The 19,781-nt window shown below is 37.8% G+C and overlaps 1 protein-coding gene across 1 annotated transcript in view; it reads left to right on the top strand.

The window, feature by feature from the left end:
- Positions 1-19,781, top strand: part of LOC127621416 (F-box/LRR-repeat protein 17-like) — a 331,319-nt gene that overhangs the window by 233,802 nt on the left and 77,736 nt on the right. Inside the window, exon 8 of the mRNA XM_052094995.1 lies at positions 15,172-15,248. Within this exon, the coding sequence (XP_051950955.1) occupies positions 15,172-15,248 (77 nt within the window). The remainder of the gene's footprint in view (positions 1-15,171; positions 15,249-19,781) is intronic.

Raw genomic sequence — 19,781 nt, 5'->3', positions numbered from 1 at the left:
TGTGTGTGTGTCTGTGTGAGTGTGTATTTGTTTGTGTGTGTCTGTGTGTATTTGTGTGTTTATGTGTGCGTGTGTGCATGCGTGTGTGTATGTGTGTTTATGTGTGTGTGTGTGTGTGTGTTTATGTGTGTGTGCGTGTGTGTGTGTTATGTGTGTATGTGTGTTTATGCGTGTGTGTTTGTGATTGTGTGTGTGTGTTTATGTGCGTGTGTGTGTGTTTGCGTGCGTGTGTGTGTCAATGTGTGTTTATGTGTGTGTGTGTGTTATGTGTGTGTGTGTGTTATGTGTGTATGTGTGTTTATGCATGTGCGTGTGTATTTCAGATACCGTTTGTAAACAAAGTCAAATAATTTTATTCCAATTGGATCAATTAATAAAAAGGTTTCATTGCATCTGCTTACAGAGAGAATCATGAAAGTGGACTCCACAATAAATATTCATGTAAATTAAATGTAGAGAATAAAATAAAGTGTGTTAGTGTACCTTTTCATTTCATCGTTTGGATCTGGAATAAACTCTCAAAATTCAGAGTTCATTTTTTAGTGCTTATCACAATGACCGGATGGATGTGCAGAGACATGTAAGACACATGTTCTATAATTAAAACTGCCGTATAATTAAGAAACCTGCACTTTGTCAAGCTATTGGGAAATGACATGGTTTAAAGATGTGACTTTATTCCTCAAAGTGTGCCGTTATATATTTCACCTCCGTCATTCCCGCTCGTGTTATCCATTAGTTTAATGAACATGCGTCTGATATGTTCCTGTACGGTCTGCGGTGCACTCATTAATATAAACGCCTTTAATCAAAGTGTGTGCGCTCATCAATACATCAGTCACGCCGGAGAGGCGGCGTTGGTACGATAGTTTGTTAACTTCCTTTGAGTTTGTAATGATGTGCATTTCTCCACGTACAGCTTGTGTTTCCTGACTCGTGTTTGCACCAGGAGAATTCAGTGAAACCTCCGATTCTGTGGGGAAATAAACCTGTAGAAGAGAGAACGCTCTTTATTGAGAGCATGTAGCTCTATCTGTTGCAGTCTGTTGCTCTTTATTGTCGTAGTTAATAGTAGTTGTAATTTTACTAATATATTGAGAATCTCACAAAGAGATGCTTATTTTCTTTTGTCTTTTCTAAATATGTTTTATGATATTTTTGTCTTATTTTGGGGGTAAAATGTGGCCTGGACATGTTCCCGAGAGGTTTTATGAGATGCATTCATTTGCCTTGTACTTATAATTATTGTTATATATATATATATATATATAATATAATATAATGTTTATTTATTTTGTTATTTATTTGTATGTCCGGATCTGCTGTCATTCAAAAATATGAAATATAGTTCACACAAAACAATAGCTCGAATGCACGTTTAAGTCGTGAGTTTAATTCAGAAGTCTGATTAATTATTCATGAGACTCATGATTGTTATTAAAATATACGATAAGATTTGGGGTAAAAACAAATTGAAATCAAAGAATTGATGCATTTCTATGCCCAGCCTTTTTTTTTTTTACTCCGAATTAGTTTAAAGCCGGTTTGATATTTTAAGTGTGTAAGTGGTGGAATCGTCCGGAGACAGTGATAATAAATAAATAAATAAATAAATAAAATGTTACACTCTGAAAAGAAAAGAAATGTTATTATTGTGGCGGGGCGGAGACGTGATGCTACATACACGGCCCCTAATCAGGCTAATTAAGCCCTCGAGAGGGATAAAGGCGACCGGAGGCCATGTGATTAGGTGTGTAGCATCACGACCCGGCCCCGCCCTCCACCCTTTTATTTATTTATTTTTTTAATGCATAAAACAGAGGAAGCTTTTAGACCCTCATGACTGATTGTTATTTTTTTAATTGTTTTTATTTCTTTAAATAACAGATATTTCACATTGTTTATGAAATGGCTCATCTTCTTTAGGTCAAATGGAGTAACTCGAACAAAACATCTTGTTATTGCTGACTAGGAATGGGAAGATATGTGGAATTACGATTCCATATCTCCACTTTAATTGAATCCAGGGTGTGCCGAGTGACTCCAGCCAGGTCTCCTAAGCAACCAAATTGGCTGGTTGCTAGGGAGGGTAGAGTCACATGGGGTAACTGAATTGGCCCGGTTGCTAGGGAGGGTAGAGTCACATGGGGTAACCAAATTGGCTGGTTGCTAGGGAGGGTAGAGTCACATGGGGTAACTGAATTGGCCCGGTTGCTAGGGAGGGTAGAGTCACATGGGGTAACATCCTCATGGTCGCTATAATGTGGTTCTCGCTCTCGGTGGGGCGTGTGGTGAGTGTGTGAATGCCTCCACACGCAATAGGTCTCCACGGTAACGAGCTCAACAAACCACGTGATAAGATGCGCGGGGTGTTCGCTGTCCTTTTCTGCATAACGCGACGGCTCAGTCCGCCCCTGATCGGCCCCAAAGTGCGTCGTCCCACCGGGACGGTATGCCAGCTTACCAGTCTAGCCCTGCTTAGAGCGAATTGGGAAATGGCCATTCCAAATTGGGGAGAAAAGCACAGGTGCGATAAAAAAAACAAGATCGACTTCTCAGTCGTTAATAAACCGGACACTGTGTGTGCGAGTCTGTGACATGTGCGTTGAGCTTTTAAAGGGACAGTAACATTTTAGTGCATGCCTAACCCTAATATAAATATACACTGTTTGTTACATACGATTGTTTTCCCACAATCCTTCATCACTGCATTGATCCAAAATGCAAAACCTTCTTTTTTATTTACATTTTTTACTCTTTCAAATTATTCAAATGATCTGCATTGTTCATAGTGGAAATATTACACCAAGCACAGGGTGAACTCTCGCTTCCATAGTAAAGATTTCTTAATCATCTGCATTCACCGACCTGTAAGTAACTATAAAGCACATTAATTAAAATAAAAATCATATTAGACGTTCTATGATGTTCTATGATGTTTATGAAAGTCTTCATCACCACTAAATTCATTTGAGCCAATAAAACAGACCTCCATGATAAAAATCAACGGTTTGTGTGTGAACACACACTGTCCAAGGCAAAACAGTTTTGAGAATTGCAACTTCTCCAGTCATGTGTATCTGGCTTTATGAGGACATATAAAAGGAAATTTACAGCAAGAATAATTTTGTAAAGCGCTCCGTGAGGAATAAAAAAAGATTTCACTGTTACTCTGCTGTGATCCGACGATCCGCCCCTCCATTTCATTACGACTCCAGACGAGACGCACACATATATTTCTATACCATCTTTATGTGTTCACCCTCACCAGACCTTGAACACTCCATCTTACCCTCCGTCAAGTAAAGAAGGGCATGTCTTTTGTGTTCTTCTGTAATAACAAGTTCATATAAAGTAGCTGTATCTCCTCTAAATTCCCTTTTTGTGTCATGGTCCAGTCGACCGTCTGTCTGGCTCGTTTATGATAAATCGATTCTTTTATGCAGCGTGCATTGTTGTCTTCTGTGTTCCTCGAGTGAATATGAGAGGATCGACACACTATAACAAGCGTCACTGGGGTTTTGTGCACTTTTATGTGTTATTAAACATTGAGACAGAGAGTGTTTCACATGTCCAGAGATCTGCAATAAATGCTTTTTTATACCGGTTCAGTTCATTGTGAGGTTTCAGACCATCATTTAATAAGACTGTGGACGTTTATGTGGTATAGGATGATTTTGAGTGTATATTTCTAAAGTTTGCAACGCAAAAATATATCAAATAATAAATGTAGTGTGGATTATGCTTAAAACATGCAAAAAAAAAAAGATTTTTTTTTATTTAAGAATATTTATACAGGAAAACTAGACAATATACTGATATTTTAATAATTTGTTTGTCATCATTATTATAATCAAAATGCAAATTTGTAAAAATACAAAAAATTCTACTTTATATTATATCATGAAATTGCATGCATAATAATGATATGAGCGATCACTGTTTGAAATAATGCGTGTAATTTACAAGTAATAACATTGAGTTTACATTCATTTGTATAAGAAACACTAAAATAGGTTACTTTTTTTTTTATATTTAAGAATATTTATTAGGGATGCACCGAAATTAAAATTCTGGGCCGAAACCGAAATTTACTTTTTTTTTTTTTTTTTTTTTTAACATATTTAAGAAAAACTAAAATAATAATTTGTGTATAATTGTATTAACATTATACTTTTTCATTAATTTCATGAATTTAATGAATCTGAATTGAAAAACTACAAACCAATAAAATAAATCACACTTTTATTGAAAGTAACACACCAATATTGGACAAAAAAATATATTAAAACATTATTAAATATTATTCTTCATTCAGTTCTGTAAAAATCACATTTTACAGATTTTATTAACAATTATCCAAATAATGTAAAGTTTTAGAAAACTATTATATGCAAAACAACAGTAAAAGTAATGAACTTAACTAGCATCTTTCAAAAAGTTTAAATATGCAACAGTAATTTTAATTAAAACAAAAAGGCAGAACACAGAATGGCAGAGGGCCTCTATTCCACTGATCTATTTATACTATAATATATAATTATATATATATATATCAGTGCTCTATTCTGTTTATGTAAACGTATGCACACTTTAAGTGAACATTATTGTGCAAAACAGCAGTAATTGAACTAAATCCAACCTCAACTGTAAACGACAGATGTATCCTCGAGTGAAGAACAAGTGTAATGTAATTGCTATTCACATCATATTGGACCGCTTTCTATTTAACTACAAGTGACCGGTTTCTCTTCAAGAACAAAAGTTGCTAAACGTTCTGACAGTCTCTCCTGTCTGAAAGCTCATTAAGAACATGAGATGCTGCACTGAACAGACTCTCACTCTCTGTGCTGCTGCTTGGGCAGATAAATACCTGTGCGCAATCCACGCAAGCAAAGGAAAGCGGTCTTTGTTTATGCGACCGTAGTCAAGGGGATTGTCGCTTCTGGTGTAGTTCAGCTATACGTCTCAAGTTGTGGTGTAGCTGCGCTAGTTGTGACATTTTCCTGTAGAATCTCTTGCTGTACTCTGTGTGTGTGTGTGTGTATATATATATATATATATATATATATATCTTGAAAGTTCTGCTGAATAAACACTGCAGATCGCAAATGTGATGTCCTTATCAGAAACTTTGAAGAATGTCCACACCGCTGACATGATCGGCCTTTGTTTGGTAGCGCTGTGATAAGGGCTAGATCGATCCAGAGTGAAATCGGAGCACTGAGGGGCGGGGCGAGGAGGTATATATTTTGGGCTCATATTTTCGGCCTTTTTCTCTTTCGGTCGAAAACCGAAAGTGCCATTTTCGGCTGAAAATTCGGTGCATTCCTAATATTTATACAGGAAAACTAGACAATATACTGATATTTTTGCAGTGTAAGCACTCGTGACCGCACAGAAAAGTAGAGTCTACTAGAGATGGGACGATATATCAAATTTGATACATTGTGAACCAAAAACATTCCGAACCATATTGTGGCAAAACTCGATACTTTGAAATCTGCAACATTGTTTTCGACCAATGTGATCATAAATGAAATGATCCAACAAACATCATCATCTCTGTCAGCTGATTTTACCACCACTACACTTTATTCTGCACTGTTCACAGGGGTCACACAAGGCCCTTAATTTTGCTTTTAGAAATGTAAGACCCGGAATACCTGGAAAATCTCCTTGTTTTGATGTTTGAAACAGATCGTTTCCTCCGTGTAATGTGTGTCCATCAAAGATGAAGCGACTCCACTTTCAATAAATATACATTTTAATCTCACAGTATGGATGTGTTTAAGAAACCGAGAGATTCTTGTTAATGTTCGCTGAACCGGAACACTGTGAGCCGCTCGTTGAACTCTTAAAGTGACAGTAACCTATTTTAGTGTTTCTTATACAAATGAATGTAAACTCAATGTTATTACTTGTAAATTACACACATTATTTAAAACAGTGATCGCTCATATCATTATTATGCATGCAATTTCATGATATAATATAAAGTAGAATTTTTGTATTTTTACCAAGTTGCATTTTGATTATAATAATGATGACAAACAAATTATTAAAATATAAATATACAGGGAGTCTAGGTATCTCAGCAAGTATCGACGCTGACGATGACACCTGGAGTTGTGAGTTTGAATCCAGGGCGTGCTGAGTGACTCCAGCCAGGTCTCCATAGCAACCAAATTGTCCCGGTTGCTAGGGAGGGTAGAGTCACATGGGGTAACCTCCTCGTGGTGGTGATTAGTGGTTCTCGCTCTCAATGGGGCGTGTGGAGAGTAGCGTGAGTCTCCGGTGTCATGCACAACGAGTCACATGATCAGATGCGCAGTTTTCCACCTTGTCAATGTCATTTGGGCAGATACATTTCACGAAAGAAAAATTTGCACCGGACACAAGTAGTCGACTAGTCGGTGCAACCTCTAGCAAGCACATTTGTCTCCACAGTATCTGTTGTAGATAACTTGAGGGGGACGATGAGTTAAGAAATCAAAGAAAAATGTTGTGTATGTAGATTATACATTGAAGAGGATTTATTGCTTCTATCAGTCCATTAGAGTATGTTGAAAGCGTCTATGAGTTGACACCGTCCCCGTGCCCTTGACTGCCTGTCCTGTGTCTCTCGCAGCCTGCTGAGCGATGAGGTCACTGCACCGGACAGCTGTCCAGCGATCTGATTGGTTGCGTTGCGTGTCTCTGCAGCATCAGGTGTCAGGAGGAGGGTCATTCTCTCACATCTGATGTTCCTCTGACTCCTGACGGGTTTATTATTGTCTCTCCAGCACGGTGACCCCAGTGTGACCCCTGCGGTCTCGCTCTAGTCTCACGATGAACTCGTACGGTCTTGGACTTAATCACAGTGAAGTACTTCTTAACTTTGTTCAAAACTTTACACTTAAGCGTCTTTAAAAGTGTAAAGTTAACTAACCCAAAAACAGACAAAACACACGCCATAAATACATAATTCGGTTTACTGTAGATTTAGATAAGATGCACACAAAAACATAAGATGGGGGCAAATACTTTTTCACAGAACTGTACTGTAACTATGATTCATTGTCAACTGATTTTATCAAGTATTTCTTGCAGTCCTGATATATAAAACTAACAAAGTTGCTTGATTTTATAAACCGGTGAAGCTTTTATTGTTATAATTGATTGACCGTGATTATAATGACGCATAAATGTCCCGTCGTTACGTTCGGCCTTTATCAAACGCTTAATTGGCTTGTTTCCTCTCTAACGGTTAAACCGGCCTGTGCTGTTTTTGGGCAAACTCGCTCGCCTTTGCTCTCAACCTAATTGGCCGACTGTGGAGTGTCTTTGTTGTCATGGAAACAACTTTAATGTCCCTTTAATGGACATCATGGCCTTGAGTCATGGCCGCCCTCTACAACCAGAATGGGAAATTAGCCGAGATGAGTTAGCCGAGGAAACACACAAACCGCATTATGGTGGTTATTTAAAATCACAATTGATAAGTGGAAATATATAAAGCATCCGCATCATTAGTTCAATTAGTTGCATTAGTTACATGTCATCAGCAGTGGTTTCTCAGATCACGCGTGTGTTATACGTGTGCTGAGATGCACCAGCCCTTACAAGAGTACTCGTTTATACTTCTAACTCTTCATCCAGAGTTTGCATTGACAGATAGTTTGTGAGTTGAGAGAATATCCACGCAGCTGAAAGCGTGTTTGACAGGGTCTGTGCTGCTTTTGTACTGCAAAAAAATAAATATACATATAATGACATCTTAATCAGTATTTTCAATAAATATTAAGTGTTTTCAGAAAAATCCAACCATATATAATCAGGTTTATGCTTCGCACAATAAAGAAAGAAAAAACATTGGCTTAATGGGGCTAATGGGGTAAGAAAATGCACTTTATTTATTTACCCTTTTATCAAATAGTGTTTTCTTGTTTTAAGTGATTAGTTTAACCAAAAATGATAATTCAGTCATTGTTTCCTCACCGCTGTGTTGTTTTAACTCTATATGACTTTCTTTCTTGTTCTGAACACAAAGGGAGAAATGGTGAATAAATGTTGTGCTCAGTGATGTCATACAATGGCAGTTTATGGTGACACCTCTTCAAGCTTCAAAAGAACACAAAAGTATCATTCAGAAGTCTAATTAATTATTCATGAGACTCATGATTGTTATTAAAGTATATGATAAGATTTGGTGAGAAACAAACTGAAATCGATGAATTGATGCATTTCTATGCCCAGCCTTTTTTTTAATGGAGTACTCAGAAATCAAACAGAGGACGCTACAGTCACACTTTGTCCTAAACTGATGTCAAACGACAGACATTAAATGTATATTTTCTATGTTAATCAGAGTTTTTGTCCTAACCAGCCGTGATGAGTGACGGTACCGTCTATCGATCGTTTGTTTTCTATTTTTAGCATCGCACGGGTAACTCCGATCCACTGTTAACTGCACTAGTCCAAAAACTCTCAAAAAAATAAGGCTGGGCATAGAAATGCATCAAACTCTTCAGACATGTTTAGTAAGTTCTGTTCTCTGTTTTGTGTGCAGTTGTGTTCTGTTGTCACTATCACTGTTTTTAGATAAACACAACAAGTTTTCTCTTGAACGCCCCAATGTCGTGAGGGGTGTGTGTGAACTGTTGCTCTCGTGTCCTATCATGAACACACACAGGAGATCATCGGTCTGTGAACACTTACACTAAATAACACATCAGATTTCAGTTTGTTTATCCATCGGGACACAGTGTGACTGTAGCATCCTCTATGTTTCTGTTTGATTTCGGAGTACTCCATTAAAAAAAAAAAAAAGGCTGGGCATAGAAATGCATCAATTCATCGATTTCAGTTTGTTTCTCACCAAATCTTATCGTATACTTTCATAACAATCATGAGTCTCATGAATAATTAATTAGACGTCTGAATGATACTTTTGTGTTCTTTTGAAGCTTGAAGAGGTGTCACCATAAACTGCCATTGTATGACATCACTGAGCACAACATTTATTCACCATTTCTCCCTTTGTGTTCAGAACAAGAAAGAAAGTCATATAGAGTTACAACAACACAGCGGTGAGGAAACAATGACTGAATTATCATTTTTGGGTGAACTGTCCCTTTAAGCACAAACCTCTCAAAATGTTGTGAGATGAAATAGTCTTAATATCTGATGTCATTTTGCTTCTCCAGTAATTCTATTTTATTTATTTTTTTTAACAAAAGTTCTAATTAAGAAAGTGATTTTTCTTTTGATGTCATAAACGGCAGTTTTGAAACGGTTTAGTCTCTGGGAGACACTTGATTAGTTTTGGGGATGTTTTAAATGAAGGCGGTTCGCTTATAGCATGCTTCACAAATGCAAAGTGCTCCAGGCTCACTTTGTTTTCACTTTCATGCAATTACATATATATATATTTGGCCTTTTCCGTTTATTACACAAAGCAAACGACACACAGTAACACAAGTCATGTTTGCATCCAAGTTGCAAACATTCCTGTAAGATAAAATTAGCCAAGTGTTTTGATTTCAGAAATACTAGAGCAACATTTCAGATGCTATGCTATTATGATATGAGTGAATTATGCATTCAGGTGACTAGATCAGTCACATTTATATATATATATTCACACACGTTCCTATAGGAATATATTTGGTAAATTCGTTCAATCATACTAGTTTTTTATGCCTGTATGTTTAATGCAATATCCCAAAATTTGCATGAAAATATGTGAATAGAAAAACCCAGCAACAGTCGATAAAACAAGGATTTAGTTTAGTTGCCTAGTCCAGAAGAGTAGTTAATAATTCATAACAATGCATAAGTGACTGTTATTACTATAGTCGATACATGCAGTATGTGTAACAAGGACACAGTAACCAAAAGTGTTTCCAAAATGTCCTGCAATGAAAGTATTAGGGCTGTCAAACAGTCAAAAAAGTCTCGACACCATCAGCTCCTATACATGAGTTCAAATGAACACAATTCTAACAGCTTGCATCTCTTTTCTTTGTTTTTCATTTTTCACATTAATGAAGCTCAATGGATCAGTCGCTCAAGAGTCAGGACGGGCGTCTCAATCACTTGGGCTTCTTTAATGTGACTCCAGTGATTCAGTTTCCTCATCAGCTCGTCAAATCACATCCAGTGCTGCCCATAAAACCGCCCGTGCCATTTGTAGACGTCAATCCTAATGAACTTTGTCCTGACCCTGGCGTGCTGGGCCTGCGGTAACAAGCTCTCGTGAGGAGCGCCTGACGCCAGCCGGTGGATGTGCTCGTTTGTTAGCCGCGATCGTCACTAATGCTGAAACTCTGATACTTTCATATGAAAAGATTCCACAGAGTTGCTCTCATGTTCTCGCCTAGTCTGGCGCGGGCGGTCCGTTGTGCCAGATGGACCGCTGTGATTATCTCTAGGCCGGATCGGGTCACTCGTGGGGGTAAAGTGCCTGGACAAGAGACGTAGAAATACGATTAGTCCCACAAACAGTTTCCGTAAATTACACTGTGAACATCTCCAGAAGAGCAGCTCTCAGGTTGATGGATCAACAATGGCTTTCTCAATGGGTTTTCATAGAAGATTAAAAAATAAATTGGAGCCGAGAGGACGGGCTGTTACAATGGAGTTTTATTCTCAATATTCAGTAATGCAATATGTAGAGGATATGGAAACGGAGAGTTTGAGGAGCGTGCCGTTTACTGCAGCGCACACACACTCAAGTGTAAGTGTTATTGATTATATTGATCAAGTGGCACACAAATCAGGGCTTTTAAGCTGTGGATTTCACTTCAACCAGTCGATTTTGCTTTAAAAATGCATTTATTGAAAGCCAAAAATTTACATTTACATTTACATTTATGCATTTGGCAGACGCTTTTATCCAAAGCGACTTACAGAGCACTTATTACAGGGACAATCCCCCCAGAGCAACCTGGAGTTAAGTGTCTTACTCAAGGACACAATGGTGGTGGCTGTGGAGATCGAACCAGCAACCTTCTGATTACCAATGTATTATACAGAGCACTTATTACAGGGACAATCCCCCCTGAGCAACCTGGAGTTAAGTGCCTTACTCAAGGACACAATGGTGGTGGCTGTGGGGATCGAACCAGCAACCGAAAATGAGATTGCACACGATCATGAAGTTGCGCCTAGCGCGGTCACGAAAATAGAACCCAAAATGTCCATTGTGCTTGCATATGAAAGAAATGCACTTTCAGCTAATGCTGTTATACAAGGAGCTTCTAACATCATACATTACTGAAAATATTAATTAAAAATGTATCATTAGTTTTTCACTATTTTGGTTACAGTTTAACTTTAAAAATAAATAAATAATAATATTATAATAAAAAAAAAAAATATATATATATATATATATATATATATATATATATTATATATATATATATATATATATATATATATATATATATATATATATATATATATTAGGGCTGTCGGAATTAGTGCATTAACGCATGCTATAAATTAAAAAATATTAACATGTTAATTTGACTTAATCGCCATTAACGCATTTACCGTTAATACAGCATAAACACAAGGAACCTTTTTAACGTGTCCGTCCCGAGTAATTACACTCACACACACACCACAGCACCAGAGACCTTCTACAAAGGGGAGTCTACAAGATTAGCATAAAACAGCATAACGCGCCGGTCACAAAGACGTTCTATGGGCGATTGTAACACGCTAGTTGACCGTTACGCTCGCTCATATGATAGAGCCGGAGGTTGATGTCTCGGTCATATAAAAGAATCTCAGACAGCGCTTTCCTGTCAGTGATAAAATGACGGAGAATGAGACGTTTTTGTTTGCAAACGATTTTCATGGTGAGTTCAAAGTTCAAAGGCGTTGACGTTTTGACTCTAATCATGAACGCAGCTTCACGATTGCTGTAACAAAGCGGATAACCACAGTCTACCGGCAGATTAATATTGAGGAGGATGAGAGTTTAAGAGATTTAATGCAATTATTATGCAACCTATATGAGGAATAGTTCTTTCAATTAGTCAAACTCGCAATTAGACTTTGGGAAACATTTAATGTTACTTGAATTGGTGATAATTTAGTGCATTTCTATGTTTATATTGTTGAAGGATTTGCGATTAATCATGATTAACTACAAAAAATTTGTAAAAGACTTTACATCGACTGACAGCACTAATATATATATATATATATATATATATATATATATATATACTATTTACAAGTATTTACATTTATATGTAGAACAAGTATTAAACCCGTACTGTCTCTTTAAGAATAGCATCTGTTCAGTCTGGGTATCTCAGCGAGTATTGACGCTGACTATCAGACCTGGAGTCACGAGTTTGAATCCAGGGCGTACTGAGTGACTCCAGTCAGGTCTCCTTAGCAACCAAATTTGCCCGGTTGATAGGGAGGGTAGAGTCGCATGGGGTAACCTCCTCGTGGTCGCTATAATGTGGTTCTCGCTCTAGGTGGGGCGTGTGGTGAGTTGTGCATGGATGCTGTGGAGAATAGCGTGAAGCCTCCACACGCGCAACGTCTCCACAGTAACACTCTACAAGCCACGAGATAAGATGCGCGAATTGACGGTCTCAGACGCGGAAGCAAGTCCTCTGTCACCCGAATTGAGGCGAGTCACTACACAACACGAGGATTTAGAGCGCATTGTGAATTGGGCGTTACAAATTGGGGTGAAAACGAAAAAAGATTGATCTTTGGATTAATGAATCGATATCGATATTGAGATTGTGATGCATCGGAAAATCAATATTTTTACCCAGCCCTATTAATTACATGATATGCCAATTAATGAACTGAATTAGCTGCATATGTCAATACTTGCTGAGAAAAGTCCCCAAAGGACCTTAGAAAGAGTAGCAGCATAATTCACTTTTTTAATGCACAGAAAACATTAAAATGCAAAAACATCTTTCTTAGACTCCAGAAAACACGAGCAATGCAATTTGATGTGATCTAGAACCGTTTTTAATTGCTCCAGTAGGATGCAATGATTACAAAATTGCATACAACAGAATTTATGCATGAGTCGGGGCATGATTAATTGCATTTGCAATTGTTATTTGAATTAATTGCACTAAATGAACATGTCAAATTGACCTGTGTATTTAGAAGCCATACAATGATCATGTCATAGTAGGTTAATGGTCTCAAAACAGATCACAATGAATTTTGGCAAACATGCGACTCATTACAATTGTTTAAAGTGAATCTCTTAAACTCGTGCAGTTCTTCAGCATGCACATGCTCTCCAGTGCCTGAACAATACCGCAGCGGCGCTAACACGCCTTTGAAGCCGGCGCATTAGAAGTTTCAGCACGGAGGCTTTTTCCATGTGAAAGCACTTTAGTTTTTAATCAGAGTGGATTTAATTAAATTATTATTTTCTTCCCAAACGCTTTTGAGGTGCCGATATGGGATCACTGGAGAAGAAAAGAGCCGCTGGCGAATCACGTTTAATTATCAGGTTTCAGGGAAACTGCAGTCAGGAGCGTGTGATGGAATTACGCTCAGGTGAAGGAATTACAGCCACTTATATTAAAGTATTTGTTAATGTGAGATGACATATCTGAGCGATTGTAGCTAACTAATACTGGGTATATAGAGAGATATCTGTTAGCATTCACATTCATCTCAATGGCAGTTGCTTCGGTTGACGCAAAAACATTTGTCGAGTTCGCAGAAATGTAATCTTTGTCACACGTGCTGCCCACAAATGTTCAATTGGAGTGAGGTCTGGACTTTGTGACGCCACTCCAATACTTTGACTTTGTTGTCCTTAAGTCATTGTGCCACAACTTTGGAGGTGTGCTTGGGGTTCATTGTTCATTTGGAAGACCCATTTGTGACCGATCTTTAACTTCCTGTCTGATGTCTTGAGATGTTGCTTCAATATATCCACATCGTTTTCCTTCCTCATGATGCCATCTATTTGGTGAAGTGCACCTCCTGCAGCAAAGCACCCTGTGGCAGGGCGGAGGGCGGGGCGGGGTCGTGATCAGGAGAGAGAGACACATGACAGACATGTCCGTAAACTATCTCTCTCTCTCGTCGCACCACCGTCTGTCATCGGCCTTTATCCCTCTAGGAGGCTTAATTTGCCTGATAAGGGACCGGGTTTGTATATATACACATATACGGCCCCGCCCTCCGCCCTGCCACACACCCCAACAACACAATCCTGCCACCCCATGATTCACGGTTGGGATGGTGTTCTTCGGCTTGCAAGCCTCACCCTTTTTCCTCCGAACATAATTCCTCAGACCAAAGGACATTTCCCCAAAAGTGAGATCTTTGTCCCCTTGTGCACTTGCAAACTGTAGTCTGGCTTTTTTATGGTGGTTTTGGAGCAGCGGCTTCTTCCTTGCTGAGCAGCCTTTCAGGTTATGTCGATATAGGACTCGTTTTGCTGTGGATCTAGATACTCGTCCACCTGTTTCCTCCAGCTGCTTCACAAGGTCCTTTGCTGTTGTTCTGGGATTGATTTGCACTTTTCGCACCAAACTACGTTCATCTATAGGAGACAGAATGTGTCTCCTTCCTGAGTGGTGTGATGGCTGTGTGGTCACATGGTGTTTATACTTGTGTACTATTGTTTGTACAGATGAACGTGGCACCTTCAGGTGTTCGAAAATTACTCCCAAGGATGAACCAGACTTGTGGAGGTCCACAGTTTTTTTTCTGATGTCTTGGCTGATTTCTTTTGATTTCCCCATGATGTCAAAACTATAGTTTGCTAATATGAAATCTGTGGAATGGGTATAAAATGAGTTTTAATGACTTCAAATTAAATGTATGTAAACTTCTCAAGAATGTATCTTTTTAATGTGAATTTAATTAATATATTTATTTATTTATTTTGCTGTCCCCAGACGGTTACAACTAAATTACATTAGATACAGACAAAAACAATTGCTTCAAGTCATTGGCCCATACTGTGCATTTTTATTTTTGAATGGCTGTCAATGGAAAATTATGTTTTTTTCCAAACATAATGGTGTAATTACGGTATCTGCCAGCAGGGATGACTGCCAAATCTAACTTGTCAAACCCTCACCACCTGATAGAACTCACCGAAGTGACCTATATGAATTTTAATGACCTTCAACCCTTTCTGTCCCTTTGTTTTGTGTTTGACAGATGTGTGGAGATCATCGCTAAAGAGGGCCGGAGTTTGAAGGAGCTGTATTTGGTTTCCTGCAAAATCACAGACCACGGTAAGAGACTTAGCGTAAACGGTTTTCCTTTTAGAGTCCGTTTTTTCCTTTCTGGTCAACAACTATCATGACGGAGCAGCACTTTGCAGAAAATATTGCTGAGCTGGTTACATTTATTCGGCATGTTTATAGCTAGTTAACTAAATACTCATCTAGTACGAACAATGCAACCGCGTGTGTTCAATGTGTTGTTCAAGAATTCATTTCTACAATTGTGTATTTGATTGTTTCTCTGCAGACTATTGAAGCAGTCTGATTTACCCTTGAGCATCAACATAATGTCATTCAGATTATATATTAATGATGGCAGCGAAGCACTCCGATAGCACAAAACAAAGGCGGGAAACATCTGCATGTGTTCACCCGCTGAAAGACGGGGCGGTTTGCGTAATTACTGCCTGCTGAGACTGAAAGACAACCCAAAACGCTCGCCGCTGTATCTGACTGATTATGCTAGAAAACAATTGCAGTATGGAGCTGCCAAGCATTGACGGATCATAATTTGGATCTTAGTAACTGCATGACAGTGTGTGTGAAAGGCCTCTTTTAGACGTATATGTAAATGTTATGTGTATGGCGGGAGGTTGTGCACTTGTCCTTTACCTTCGAGTAACAAAAACACATTTGGTTTTTATTAGCATAAACACAGTAAAACGCTCTCCTCTTTTCACCCACAGCTGAGAGCGGACGAATGACAGCAAACACAAAGATTTCAGTATTTTTTAGTGGAAAAAGATTTTCATAGTAGATTTGCAGGTCAGTTTTGCTCTAAAATTACACCCTTAAAGTGCAAGACTAGACCTCATGTGTGAATTAATGCGTGTTTGTGTTGACAATATGCCCAGAAAATGACCACACCTCTGCCACATACTGTAAGTTTCCCATAGACATCACCACGGAGAAAATGACCAGCAGTCACAAGCATCAGATGTCATTACATACAGATGTGTCACTTAGCTGTAATAACAGAAATGCATTTGTGCGTGGGACGCACTGGAAAAGCCTATAATTGCGTTTTATCCTAAAGTCTTTTATGTCCAACACAGAAACGATATGCATTATCAAAATATGAATGTTTGGCCATAATTCACCAATAACGGTTGCTGATTGGCCAATAAACAAATGTGTAACAGTCATTTCCTGTAATCTACCAGCAGCCTTCTCAATGTATAATCCCAATTTTCTGTTTTAAAAAATAAAAGTGTCTTTTCTTTTCAACACTTGCAATAAGGCATAACATTTAGTTAACATGAACTAACAAGGAACAATACTTTTACTGCATTTATTAATCATAGGTAATGTTAATTTCAACATATGGTAATGCGTTCTTAGTGGTCTGGGGTTGCTTCAGTTGGGCACGTCTCGGCTCAGCAACGTTGCATAAGGTTGTCGAAACAATGCCACGACAAATGTTAGCCATAATCAAAGCTAAAGGTGATCCAACGAAATATTAGAGTATGCACCTTATTTTGGCCAAACAGTGCACTGTATATTAACATTAGTTAATGCACTATAAACTAACATGAACTAACAATGACCAAATGTGTTTTTTTATAAACTAACATTAACAAAGATTATTAAATGCTGTAAACTGATGTACCGTTCTTCATAAGTACATTATTGCATTAAATATTGATAGCAAATTGAACCTTATTTCAAATAGGGATGTTCACAAATAATCGATTAATCGAGTACTCGTTCAGCTTTAATTAATCGGCTTTTCCTTGTGTTTTTATAAACTAACATTAACAACGATTATTAAATGCTGTAAACAAATATACCGTTCATTGTAAGTTCTTGATATCTAATAATGCATTAACTATTGATAGCAAATGGTACCTTTTTAAAATAGGGAAGTTCACAAATAATCGATTAATCGAGTACTCGTTCAGCTTTAATTAATCGGCTTTTCCTTGTGTTTTTATAAACTAACATTAACAAAGATTAATAAATGCTGTAAACTGATGTACCGTTCTTCATAAGTACATTATTGCATTAAATATTGATAGCAAATTGAACCTTATTTCAAATAGGGATGTTCACAAATAATCGATTAATCGTGTTCTCGTTCAGCTTTAATTATTGACTATGCCTTGGGTTTTTCTAAACTAACATTAACATAGATTAATAAATGCTGTAAACAAATATACCGTTCATTGTAAGTTCTTAATATCTAATAATGCATTAACTAAAGTTAGCAAATTTAACCTTATTTCAAATAGGGATGTTCACAAATAATCGATTAATCGAGTACTCGTTCAGCTGTAATTATTCGACTTTGCCTTGTGTGTTTTATAAACTAACATTAACAAAGATTAGTAAATGCTGTAAACAAATATACCATTCATTATAAGTTCTTGATATCTAATAATGCATTAACTATTGATAGCAAATGGTACCTTTTTAAAATAGGGAAGTTCACAAATAATCGAATAATCGAGTACTCATTCAGCTTTAATTATTCGACTTTTCCTTGTGTTTTTCTAAACTAACATTAACAAAGATTAATAAATGCTGTAAACTGATGTACCGTTCTTTATAAGTACATTATTGCATTAACTAATGTTAGCAAATGGTACCTTATTTGAAAATAGGAATGTGCACAAATAATCGATTAATCGAGTACTCGTTCAGCTTTAATTAATCGGCGTTTCCTTGTGTTTTTATAAACTAACATTAACAAAGATTAATAAATGCTGTAAACAAATATACATGTATTGGTTGGCACTGTCCATACATTGTTAAATGAATAGTTCACCCCAAAGTGTCATTATTTATTGTGATTACATCGCTTCAAAACACTTGAAATATTAGTTTCTGTCTGTAAGTGCAAGTGTTTTGTTTTTTGTTTGTCATTTTTGGATCTAGATGTTATTTATGGATAGTGCTAATTTTTTCCATAAGAAAAAACGGGGGGTTGAAGGTTGAAATTATCATTATTATTAATTTTTTTTTTTTTTTTTTTTTTTGTATGTGTTCGAGTACGCAATGACAAAATTACACAAAATGCCAATCCCTAATTGTAATGTGTTTTTTTTTTTTCTTTCTTTTTCTCGTGCTTTTATTAAATTATATACCGTATGGGTCATTTCTACAATTCGGGGACTTTCTGCTATGAAACTTTTGAAAAAAATACAAATATAATAAACGTACAATCTTTGTTTTATCATTAACTGTATATGGTAAAGATGATATAAGTGATACAGATCAAACTGAACGACCTAACGAATTCAGATGTCCTTTGGGTCAGGTGGGCAATAACAGCTCGGACATTCAATGGGCAAAATTGACAACTGCGTGGCTGTGAAGGATATCCAGGTGTAACTTATTGGTAAACGTATAGTAATTATTTTATATCCGTAAAAATACATTTGCTTATAGATGCTTGACCACGTTTGATTATCATCACAAAATAAAGGAAAACAGGAATAAAATGGAAAAGTTACACTTTATAAATACCATAACATTTACAGGGGACTTAAATGTCACCAAATTGTACAGTAGGAATGCCCCGTATCTCACAGTATATCAGCACCCTGCTATCCAGATTTCAACATCGAACAGCCAATAAACAAACAACCATTTCGGTCGACCGCTAGTTAGTATACAGTGAAGTACATTAAGGGTGTCCAGCGGTCATCTTCACCAAAAGTGGGAAAAGAATGTTCTGTGTATTCCAGGGCTCAAACATGTGGACTCAGAGTCTCTCCCCTGAGTAACGCTCTAATCCTCTGCTAATGTATTTCAGCCCACTTTAGAAAATTACATATAAGTGCCGTTGTAATGTGTCAAATCACTTCGAACTCCTCGCAGCATTTGTTTCATCTCAGCTCAACACGTAGTGACTGTAATCACCCGCGTGGAGCGCTGACCTCTCCGTCTGAGTCCACGGTCGGCCGTGATGAATGAGCACAACATCACAGCTATACACTAATGATGCCCTGGAATGTGCTTTAGATATCTGCGCGCTGGCTCTTTTGGACTGTTTAAACCAGATGAATCGCAGTCACCTGATCCGGGGCTTGTAGAAGGAACCCCGGGCCTCTCCGGACTAATGCGGGCACAGGATTGGGTGATGTCAAACAAGATTGCTCCTTTGCGGGCGAGTCTGTTCTCCCGCGTCCTGCCTCCTAGTGGAATGATTGGTGGATTTCCTGGGCAGCTTGAACGTGGATTTTGTATCCGCCAGTTTGAGCTGCTCTTTTCCATCTCCAACATTGATTCTTTTTTATTAATGGCTTTTCGGGAGCACGTTTAAGACGTTGGTCGTGTTCGTTTTGCCCATTTCTGTTTTTTATCCTGATGTTTGCTTTTAATTAGCAGTTCTAGAGAGCCGGAGAGAAGCAATAATGCTCTTGTAATGTCTGTCTTGATGTAGTACAGGGCAGCGCTCAGATGCGCAGGAAATGGACGGACTCCATGGCATCCATATTTGACAGAGAACGCTTTGAAGTACTAAATAACACACACACTCTCTCACACACACACACACACACTCACACACACTTTGGACGCACACACGCACACTCACTC

The sequence above is a fragment of the Xyrauchen texanus genome, chromosome 27 (assembly GCF_025860055.1).
Source record: "Xyrauchen texanus isolate HMW12.3.18 chromosome 27, RBS_HiC_50CHRs, whole genome shotgun sequence".
NCBI lineage: Eukaryota > Metazoa > Chordata > Actinopteri > Cypriniformes > Catostomidae > Xyrauchen > Xyrauchen texanus.
This window is presented reverse-complemented; position numbering and strand designations above follow the sequence as displayed.